The sequence below is a fragment of the Colias croceus genome, chromosome 29, assembly GCF_905220415.1.
Source record: "Colias croceus chromosome 29, ilColCroc2.1".
Taxonomy (NCBI): Eukaryota; Metazoa; Arthropoda; class Insecta; order Lepidoptera; family Pieridae; genus Colias; species Colias croceus.
Window position 1 is genome coordinate 3,473,037 of NC_059565.1, and position 12,353 is coordinate 3,485,389.

The window sequence follows — 12,353 nt, forward strand, 5'->3', positions numbered from 1 at the left end:
TTTAATGCTCTAAGTACCAACTCGTAATGTGGATTCCAAAAATTTTTAAAAATCTAACTACAATATTATTATATTAATTATTATAAAGAGATTTGATTTATTCGGAAGACATGGGCTTTGATTTTATATTTTTTGGTTTTTATGGCATTCAAATGCTTTATAAATATAAATTTATAAAGAATAGAAAAAATTCGATCACGAGGCGGGACTCGAACCCGCATCCTTCGCGCTTTATTTTTTTAACTCGTTTAAACACTGAACTATAGGTAGTACATTCTATTCTAAGGTAGGTAATAGGTACTCACTAAGTACGCTGTACGAAATGATATTAAAACCAAAGCAATAATTCATCACAAATCCGCAACACTTAGGTACATTATAAATAAATCATGTTTTTTGTTTTTTCTACACATTTACAAAAAGTTTATAATTTATTGCACGTAGGTATCTACTTACGTTAAGTTGATTAAAAGTAGGTTTGTTGTTGTCTCTTTCGCCGTCCTCATAATGCGGAAGTTACCGTCCCCGCGTCCTCATAAATAAAAAGTAAAATTCCTCTTCCGCTATCGCTTCCTCAAAACTTAGGTATATAGAGGAAAATGAGGAATTTCAACTGCGCATGCGCGTGCCGTTTCCATGGCAACTCACTAGCTCAGCGCGATACCGCGGCCGATATCGCCCGAGCGAGCGACGAGCGACCTCCCCTCCTGCGCTGTTCCTTGCTTATTTCTACTTGTTTAATTTAATTTTAGTGACCTTACAGACGTTGTTTTGTTAACGCGCGCACGCAACTACGCACGCAGTGCGAATAATTTGATAATTTGATTCGTTCTTTGCATGTTTCTCCTTGTTCAATTTACTGACATAACAACAGTAGTGTTGTTAACGCGCGCACGCAACTAGGCACGCAAATAATATAATATTCTTTTATATACCAAATCAAAATGAGAGCGAAGTGTAGTGCTATATGGGTATACTTTAATGAAGTAGACGGTGATACTGTGCGTTGTAACTTGTGCAATCAAACTTATTCAAGAAAAGGTCGCGGGACTTCTGGATTACGAAGCCATCTCAAGTCACGGCATAAAACGGAATATGCTGAGTATGAAAAATGTGCAGAGGCTTCGAAAAAGGCTGAAGTGCAAAAACGTCAGTGCACAGAAGAACCTTCTCTTCAGTTGGTCAAGAGGCAAGCTTTACAAGAGTCATTAATGAAAGACCACTGCTGGGATTTATCACACGAAAAAAGTCGCGAGCTTGATAAATTAATCTGCGAAATGATTGCGTTGCAAGATTTGCCTTTCAATTTTGTAGAGGGTATTGGTTTTAGACGTTTTGTCCATGCCGCTCAGCCTGAATATGATTTAAAAGAACCTCACTATTATACTTCTCATTTGTGTAATTACATTTATCCTAAACTTTATTTAAAGATTAAAAACATTATAAAAGATTTGCAACACGTATCTTTCACTACTGATATATGGACAGAGCCTGGAGCTGATGTTTCTATGCTAAATTTTACAGTCCATGGCATTAATGATGATTTCAAAAGGGTATCTTTACTTCTTAAATGTCTCACGCTCGAAGAACGACACACTGGCGATCTGGTGGCTCAAAAGCTCGACGAAATACGAGAGGAATGGGACATTCCTCGGCAAAAGCTACATGCAATAATTATCCGTGACGGTGGATCTAATATGAGACGAGCTGCCCGTATCCCGCAAATCGATATAGATTGCACCTTACATCAAATACAGTTGTGTATACGTTCAGCTTTGGCCAGTAATGAACATTTCTCAACGCTGTTGGCTAAATGTAAACAGATTTCAACGCACTTCAATCATACTATAACTGGACAAAAAGAATTGAACGACTTTCAAGAATGCCTGGGTTTACCTCAGCTGTCAGTTATACAAGAATGTGATACTCGGTGGAACAGCATGTTTTATATGATTGAGCGACTAATTAAGATAAAGGATGCTATCATACTATATACATCGCTACATCCAAATTTGCCGCAACTTGTACCAAGTGATTGGTTGAAACTTGAAAATTGTGCGAAAATTCTGAAACCCTTTGAAGAGGTAACTAAAACTTTGAGCAGCACTGATGCAAGCATATCCTCTGTTATACCACTGATTCATGTCTTAACATGTACAATGCAAAAACATTTGAGAGAAGATAACATCGGTAATGACCAAGATTGCAAAAATGTCACCCAAAAACTTATAGGAGAGATTAACAACCGCTTCGGTGAGCTTCATAATAATAATCTCTATGCTATCTCTACTTATTTGGATCCAAAATACAAAACGAAATTTTTTAATGAAATAACTAAAGAACGCATTGAATTAGCACTATTAACTGAAGTTAGTATATCAACCAGCCAACGCCCAATAGATAATGTCGTCATGGAAGCTGACAATCAACCATCCACTAGTTCTGGAGTTTACACATCCTGCCCCACAGCCGCCGCTTCCACGGGAAATACTATAGATTCAATGTTAGCCGAAATGCTAGCCTCTGAACCAAATAGTGACGATGAATTTGAAACTTTACCAGAAGATAAATGCCTGGTACTAAAGTCATTATTAAATAACTACGTTAAAGAAAAACGAATTCATATGCATGAAGACAGTCTTCTATGGTGGAAAAATAATCCCAAATATTCGATGCTATACGGAGCTGTACGGCAATACCTATCTTCTCCTCCATCAAGTGTCCCCAGAGAACGACTTTTTAGCAATGCTGGATTGGTATACGATGAGCTAAGAAACCGGCTGGCAGGGGAAACAGTGTCCAAATTAATTTTTATAAAAATGAACCTACCTATAATTAACTTTGATTATTAGTATTCAATTTTTTTATTAATAATATTCGACTTAAATAATTAATAAAGAAATAGAGACTGCATTCTTATTTTCATTTCAAATTCCTAAATAAAATTGTATCATTAACTCACTTCATCTTGTTTATAGCTTTTATTTTAATTTTTAGTTTTAAAAGTTCTCATCGTCTTCCTCACCCGCTTCCTCTTCCGCTTCCTCATACGCTTCCTCTTCCGCTTCCTCATCCGCATCCTCTTCCTCCTCATAATCACATCCTCAACAATCTTGTTAAAAGAACAATTAGGTATTTTACTTAAATAAGTATTCAAGAATACGCGTACCGTCAGCGCTGACAGCTGAGATGTATGAAAATCTCTAGGCGCGCACGGCTGTCAGCGCTGATTGTTACGCTCCACGGTACGCGTAGGGCGTTGGCACCGCAGTTTTCTGCTTTTTTGTTTACCTACCTACCTATGAGAGCACCAAATTTCTCGTTTCAGCACTAAATTAGCACTAAATTGTGTGATTCTGCCCGCGCTTGACCATTCTAGTTTTACCGACATTCAATAACCACTAATCAAACTAATGTATTACATACCTATATTATAATACATAATTATATTATGTATATATATTATCTTTGGTCACAACAAAAGAAGTTGAGAACATTAAAAAAATGAGAACAACCTCCATAAACTTCCTTTGAGATGACGAAAATATATTTTTTAATTATGGCAGTCATACCTAGTGAATATCAGAGTCAAGGTAGAACAAGATTTATGAGCGTGAAAATTTAATGACACTTAAGTATGTTTAGGCTTATGCTTAGGTATGTAGTAACTTAATCTGTGTTTAGACTATTAAAATAACAAAATATACAAGCACATTAAAATGTGAAATAATATGTAACCTAGATACTGAACTAGGTAGGTATTCATTGTTCAGTATTATTTTATGAGACGCATTAGCTATTTCATCTATTCAAACATAATAACACAATATGGGACCATAATCTAGGACCTATAAATTACTATATATCGCCTATTGGAATGATATCCTCTTCATTATGTTTATATATTGTTTATAGTTTTTAATTAATATTATATTACTTACATTCAAAATGCAACAGTTCATGTCCAAATCTCTTTAAATTATGTTCTGTGTCCAACTGTCCAAATCCAATAGCTTGGCCGTGCTATATCAAAGCTTTTGTCATTTGCTATACGCAAACTCGAACATTTATGTATTCAATTAGTCTTCTCAGAACCACTTTTGAATCTTCACAACATATTTTTAACATTTTGAAAGTTTTATTTTGTTGAATTTCTTATATCTTAATCTACCTTCAAGTCGAATTTGATTATACTGACGCCATCTGTACACAAATAGCAATTATATCTGACCCGTGAAAGCGCCATCTGTTGTTGAGTTTTAGGAAGAATTCGTATACAAGTTTTTTTTTACATATAACGCAATATTTCTTTTTATTCATTGTAGATGTAATAAAATATATTATAGTATATTTAATAAATATACTTAACAATTACTATGCTTTTTATTGAATTGTGAATTATAATAACAATAATAAAAGAAAACACTGAAAATGTCAACATATATTTTTTTAGGTCGGCATCACTGTCAGATAACAGGGGCCTTAGCCAAACGGCAAAACGCCAAGGAATAGAATACGCTATCGATAGAAATTGACATAAGCGTATGATGTTTTGCATAAGGATTCGGTCACCCTACCAACGACAACGACGACCACGAACAAAATTTTCATCCAGTCGCAATTAAATAAAATTGTGCAAAACACAATTAAAAAATTAAATTTAAGAATTTCCTGTCGTATTGGTGTTTGGAAAAAAAAAAATTGAGATCAATGGATAAACAAACAGGTTTTTCATAGAAACGGTGGCTCCTAGAAAAAAATTTATTTAACCTTTTTTATAGATAATTAGATTATATACAATTTTGGTTCAGGTGATTGTATGATAAACTTACCGTCTCGGCGAAAATCGCAAAAAACCCTATTTCTTTTTATTAATTGACCTCGATTTTTTTTATTCCTGAGTACCAGAATGACGGGAGATTTTAATATTGATTTTGAACAAATTTCGGCAAGATTGGAACTTTGGTCGTTGTCGTCTGCGTCGTTGGTAGTGTGATCGAACCATTACCAAAATGTCATGAGCTTATGTCAATAATTAGCGTTAGCAGTTTCTATTCCATGGCGTTACGTACGTTTGTCTAAGGCCCCAGATTGCTCAACTTCGTGAAAGAACTGTGAGTTGTGACACACTTGCCACTCCACGGGAATTTAGATAAAAATTAAAATAGTTTGTTCATGTGAATAGTGTGTGTATTGTGTGTGTAAGGGTTCTTCGGAACCTTTTCTGCGTTCGAAGTTTAAATTCAAACAACTGGGCATTGTGTTTATGTGAAGTGCGCTCAAAATTCGTGAATCAAGATGAATAATTTTACTAAAACACCGAAAACTACGCCGATAACAGATGATTATGATATCTCCAACACAGTACTTGGCCTTGGAATCAACGGAAAGGTACGTTTGTCATCAATTAAACTGGGGATTTTTCAAATTTTTGGGAATCCACTGTTACACATTTATTGTTTACATGCATGACGTAAAGTTCAAAAATATACTTACGCTGATGAGTTTTTGTGGACGCGCGACAAATTTAATCTTGAATTCTTAAAATTTCAATGCCGTTTGTAATTGCAAAAAAGTTTTATTTATAGGAATGAGCAATGCGTTTTAATCGTTCAACATTTTGATACCTGTTTTCAAGAATTATGTTAAAGTTAAAAGTTCATTTAAAAACGAAATGATAGGTATTTTTTGGTATAACAGGTATGCAGTGACATTTGAAATCAAATTTATGACTGTAAATTGTTAAACATTCATAACAACAATTATAGTTCATGCAAATCTACTGTGTTATTTTACATATAGGTATAGTACGATTCAAACTTAATGGCGGCTCGGAAGTTAGGTGCGAGTGCGGGTGCGCACAGGTCCCTAACGTCCCGCTAATACCTAAAATTGTTTTCTGTGCACTGGAGCATATGATGTTCCGAGCTGCCAGTAAGTCTGATTCGTACTATAGTGGGTATTAACTTAAAGTACCAGTGCCTCCTTATTTATATTATTTTTGAAGTCAGTTAAAACTGAATCTTCTAAATCATCTTAGTAAAATGTATCTGGATTATGTAAAACCAAATATCCAAACTGTTATAAACTGATAATAAACAACTTAATGACTTATAACCATTTGAATAATATTTAACACCACATAAAATAAAGTTTATTACATTAATTATATATATAAATCTCGTGTAACAATGTTTGTCCTCAATGGACTCCTAAACCACTTAACCGATTATAATAAAATTCGCACACCATGTGCAGTTCGATCCAACTTGAGAGATAGGATAGGTTTTATCCCGGAAATACCTCGGGAACGGGAACTATGCGGGTTTTTCTTTCAAAACGCGGGCGAAGCCGCGGGCGGAAAGCTAGTTAATTATAAAACTCACAGTGTAAATATTAATTAACAATATAGTGTGAAGGATAGATTGTTTAGATCAATGCATATCAAATAGGAAATAGTTTTATTTATCTATACAAAAAATCCAATTTTGTTCATTACGCCACCTCCGCAGATATTAATTTAATAGAAGATTTGACAAAAAGTTAACTGTAGTATTTGCATCCAATTTTCGATACATTAAAGATAGAATCGCTAAATGTGTGGGTAATCTTTAAACTCGAAAATTGTTCAACAAATTGGTTTTTTTTTTTAACGTTTTTGGTAAGACATAATGAAGGTTCGAAAAAAGGGTAGATCAAGGTCTGTTGGGGAAGATAGTAAATAATTAATATAAATTTTGTGTAATTAAAGTAACTTTTTAACATATTTCATTTCTTCTTGTGGTTCTGTGTTCACTATGTGGGTTGCAATTTCGATAGCTCTTACCTCATCATACCTTAATAAAGAAAATTATACATTTCAATCTTCGAAAACGTAGCTTGATACAACAATATGGATATTTGACAGTTGACTCATATATATTTTAGTTTCCAATCTTAACGAAATTGATAGTAATGTATTTTTTTAATATAGCAAGTCATTCTTTCGAAGCAATATTTAAATATTTGATTATGCTATATCACTCTAAATAGTGACTCAATGTACTAGTAGGTAAGTATTTAAGAAACAGACAAACAAATTATCATTCACTAGCTGGGCCCTACGTTTTTACCCGTGTGGATCCGCTCCTTAATATATATTTAGCTTACCGACCGCGGCTTCGCCCGCTTTGTCTAAAACCTAATAAATTATATACTAAAACCTTCCTCTTGAATCACTCTATCTATTTAAAAAAAACCGCATCAAAATCCGTTGCGTAGTTTTAAAGATTTAAGCATACAAAGGGACATAGGGACAGAGAAAGCGACTTTGTTTTATACTCAATAAATGGTCTATCTAACAGCGAAATAATTTTCAAATCAGACCAGAATTAATATTAGTATAGATTAACTTCAGCTTTATAATATTAGTGTAGATTAACAACTGTTTTTCCAGTTCCAATGTGTAATTGTTGCTTTTTAACGTCAAGTTGATAAATAATTGTTTTATGAAAAATCAAAAAATATTTTGAACTCAACTTGATATACTTGTTTGTTTATTTGTGTCATGAACAAATAAATTATACAGCAGTTTAAAGTATTGCCTTGCCCAACTCTGTCCTCTAAATGTGTATGCATGTTGGTGGATAAAAGAGCTGTACCGTAAAAGAATGCAGTATGGAGTGACACTTATAAGAGATATGCAGTACGAAGTGATAGAAGACACAATAAAAAACTTCACTTCACTTTGGTTATCCATAATTATTACTCGGAGCGCAACAAACACAAAAAATATGACAAACCCGTCTCCATTGGCGCGCGCGCCACGATTGATGCGCGGTAAAAAACCGACACCCGACGGAACGGACCGCTCCGCGTTCGACCGCTCCAACGAACATTTTGGCGCGCGTTCCAAACTGGTATCCATTTCACGCGGCTGGAGCGCGCGCCAATGTTCGATCTCTTGGAGCGCGAAGTCGATACTCACCTTAACGCGCGCACGCAACTACGTACGCAGTGCGAATAATTTAATAATTTGATTCGTTCTTTGCTTGTTTCTCCTTGTTTAATTTTAGTGACATAACAACATAACAGTTGTGTTGTTAACGTAAATACGCACGCAAATAATCTAATATTCTTTTATATCTAACCAAATCGAAATGAGAGCGAAGTGTAGTGCTATATGGACGTACTTTAATGAAGTAGACGGTGATACTGTGCGTTGTAACTTGTGCAATCAAACTTATTCAAGAAAAGGGCGCGGGACTTCTGGGCTACGAAGTCATCTCAAGTCGCGGCATAAAACAGAATATGCTGAGTATGAAAAATGTGCGGAGGCTTCGCAAAAGGCTGAAGTGCAAAAACGTAAGTGCACAGAAGAACCTTCTCTTCAGTTGGACAAGAGGCAAGCTTTACAAGAGTCATTAATGAAAGACCAGTGCTGGGATTCATCACACGAAAAAAGTCGCGAGCTTGATAAATTAATCTGCGAAATGATCGCGTTGCAAGATTTGCCTTTCAATTTTGTAGAGGGTATTGGTTTTAAACGTTTTGTTCATGCCGCACAGCCTGAATATGATTTAAAAGAACCTCACTATTATACTTCTCATTTGTGTAATTACATTTATCCTAAACTTTATTTAAAGATTAAAAACATTATAAAAGATTTGCAACACGTATCTTTCACTACTGATATATGGACAGAGCCTGGAGCTGATGTTTCTATGCTAAATTTTACAGTCCATGGCATTAATGATGATTTCAAAAGGGTATCTTTACTTCTTAAATGTCTCACGCTCCAAGAACGACACACTGGCGATCTGGTGGCTCAAAAGCTCGACGAAATACGAGAGGAATGGGACATTCCTCGGCAAAAGCTACATGCAATTATCCGTGACGGTGGATCTAATATGAGACGAGCTGCCCGTATCCCGCAAATCGATATAGATTGCACCTTACATCAAATACAGTTGTGTATACGTTCAGCTTTGGCCAGTAATGAACATTTCTCAACGCTGTTGGCTAAATGTAAACAGATTTCAACGCACTTCAATCATACTACAACTGGACAAAAAGAATTGAACGACTTTCAAGAATGCCTGGGTTTACCTCAGCTGTCAGTTATACAAGAATGTGATACTCGGTGGAACAGCATGTTTTATATGATTGAGCGACTAATTAAGATAAAGGATGCTATCATACTATATACATCGCTACATCCAAATTTGCCGCAACTTGTACCAAGTGATTGGTTGAAACTTGAAAATTGTACGAAAATTCTGAAACCCTTTGAAGAGGTAACTAAAACTTTGAGCAGCACTGAGGCAAGCATATCCTCTGTTATACCACTGATTCATGTCTTAACATGTACAATGCAAAAATATTTGAGAGAAGATAACATCGGTAATGACCAAGATTGCAAAAATGTCACCCAAAAACTTATAGGAGAGATTAACAACCGCTTCGGTGAGCTTCATAATAATAATCTCTATGCTATCTCTACTTATTTGGATCCAAAATACAAAACGAAATTTTTTAATGAAATAACTAAAGAACGCATTGAATTAGCACTATTAACTGAAGTTAGTATATCAACCAGCCAACGCCCAATAGATAATGTCGTCATGGAAGCTGACAATCAACCATCCACTAGTTCTGGAGTTTACACATCCTGCCCCACAGCCGCCGCTTCCACGGGAAATACTATAGATTCAATGTTAGCCGAAATGCTAGCCTCTGAACCAAATAGTGACGATGAATTTGAAACTTTACCAGAAGATAAATTCCTGGTACTAAAGTCATTATTAAATAACTACGTTAAAGAAAAACGAATTCATATGCATGAAGACAGTCTTCTATGGTGGAAAAATAATCCCAAATATTCGATGCTATACGGAGCTGTACGGCAATACCTATCTTCTCCTCCATCAAGTGTCCCCAGAGAACGACTTTTTAGCAATGCTGGATTGGTATACGATGAGCTAAGAAACCGGCTGGCAGGGGAAACAGCGTCCAAATTAATTTTTATAAAAATGAACCTACCTATAATTAACTTTGATTATTAGTATTCAATTTTTTTATTAATAATATTCGACTTAAATAATTAATAAAGACATAGAAACTGCATTCTTATTTTCATTTCAAATTCCTAAATAAAATTGTATCATTAACTCACTTCATCTTGTTTATAGCTTTTATTTTAATTTTTAGTTTTAAAAGTTCTATCATCGTCTTCCTCACCCGCTTCCTCTTCCGCTTCCTCTTCCGCTTCCTCATCCGCATCTACTTCTTCCTCCTCATAATCACATCCTCAACACTCTTGTTAAAAGAACAATTAGGTATTTTACTTAATTATGTATTCAAGAATTAATAATAATAATAATAAATCATTTATTTGTTTTATCAAAGTGTAGTACAATAAAATTGATTACAGTAAGAATTGCGTATAAAAATAATGGGCACGTAATAAAGATACCCTAGTCCCCACACTAGGATACCCTGTGTTGTGGGAAACTAGTCTCTTCCGATGTTACATGAATATATTTTGATTTTACAAAATTAAGACTATTATTTATTGCAGTGTAAGAAGTACAAAGAAACAAAAAATAAAATACTTAACAAACTCCAGTGTATGAGTGTGTGTGTGTGTGTGTGTGTGTGTGTGTGTGTGTGTGTGTGTGTGAGTGTGTGTGTGTGTGTGTGTGTGTGTGTTTTACTTTTCACTAACAAGCAAAGCTTCAGTTTCAGTATAATTTAAGTTGAGTAAAAGTTGCTCTAATTTCTTTTTAAAAATATATATTGATGAATTTATGATATTTACATTTAATCTTTTAATAAACTTATTGTATTAAAGATTTAAAAATTATTATTAAAGTAATATATTCACAAATGAAACCAACGCAACTGAATGTTGCATGCAAATTGGACAATTATATTGATCATGCACAAATAATGATTATAGGTAATAAAGATTATGTGTTTAATTTCTTACCTTATGTAGTCATTAAGGCTAAATTTAGTCTCACGCTGACGGCACGCGTACCGTCAGCGCTGACAGCTGAGATGTATGAACATCTCTAGGCGCGCACGGCTGTCAGCGCTGATTGTTACGCTCCACGGTACGCGTAGGGCGTTGGCACCGCAGTTTTCTGCTTTTTTGTTTACCTACCTATGAGAGCACCAAATTTCTCGTTTCAGCACTAAATGAGCACTAAATTTTGTCTTAACATTGTGTGATTCTGCCCGCTTGACCATTCTAGCTTTACAGACATTCAATAACCACTAATCGAACTAATGTATTACATACCTATATTATAATACATAAGTAATTATATTATGTTTATACATATTATCTTTGGTCACAACAAAAGAAGTTGAGAACATTAAAAAAATGAGAACAACCTCCATAAACTTCCTTTGAGATGACGAAAATATATTTTTTAATTATGGTAGTCATACCTAGTGAATATCAGAGTCAAGGTAGAACAAGATTTATGAGCGTGAAAATTTAATGACACTTAAGTATGTTTAGGCTTATGCTTAGGTATGTAGTAACTTAATCTGTGTTTAGACTATTAAAATAACAAAATATACAAGCACATTAAAATGTGAAATAATATGTAACCTAGATACTGAACTAGGTAGGTACTATGATATATAAAAGAGCTAGATACGTTACCCGCTCTCTATTTTGGCAAGAAAAAACTCAGCTAAGTGCCCTAGTTTCACTTAGTCACGCAACATTCAGCGTCGTGGCTGGACGTTCTTTTTATATTTTAATCGGCAGTTGTTATTACGAAGTACATGAGTGAGACATGTATTATGTCTCGTGCGTGAGAGTGAAAGAGAGAACAACTATTGGTGATAATGCGTTAGTAAGTAGGTATGTATTAATTACGCTGTTTTTAGTGCAATGAAGTTGGCGTATGCCGCGTCTACTAGTATTGTCATGTCATGGTCATTGGGTAGGTATTCATTGTTCAGTATTATTTTATGAGACGCATTAGCTATTTCATCTATTCAAACGTAATAACACAATATGGGACCATAATCTAGGACCTATAAATAATTACTATACCTAGTATCGCCTATCGGAATGATATCCTCTTCATTATGTTTATATATTGTTTATAGTTTTTAATTAATATTACATTACTTACATTCAAAATGCAACAGTTCATGTCCAAATCTCTTTATATTATGTTCCGTGTCCAACTGTCCAAATCCTATAATCCTAGCTTGGCCGTGCTATATTAAAGCTTTTGTCATTTGCTATACGCAAACTCGAACATTTATTTATTCAATTAGTCTTCTCAGAAGTACTTTTGAATCGTCACGAAATATTTTTATCATTTTGAAAGTTTTATTTTGTTGTT

At 34.6% G+C, this 12,353-nt stretch overlaps 2 protein-coding genes across 2 annotated transcripts in view; both read left to right on the forward strand.

The window, feature by feature from the left end:
• The first annotated feature begins 944 nt into the window (after window positions 1-944).
• Window positions 945-4,474, forward strand: LOC123704270 (zinc finger BED domain-containing protein 4-like). Its single transcript, XM_045652580.1, has 2 exons — window positions 945-2,756; window positions 4,454-4,474. The coding sequence occupies exons 1-2, from the start codon at window positions 945-947 to the stop codon at window positions 4,472-4,474; spliced, it is 1,833 nt and encodes a 610-aa protein (XP_045508536.1).
• Window positions 4,475-5,105: 631 nt separating this feature from the next.
• Window positions 5,106-12,353, forward strand: part of LOC123704416 (MAP kinase-activated protein kinase 2) — a 43,550-nt gene continuing 36,302 nt past the window's right edge. Inside the window, exon 1 of the mRNA XM_045652803.1 lies at window positions 5,106-5,391. Within this exon, the coding sequence (XP_045508759.1) occupies window positions 5,299-5,391 (93 nt within the window). The 5' untranslated portion in view covers window positions 5,106-5,298. The remainder of the gene's footprint in view (window positions 5,392-12,353) is intronic.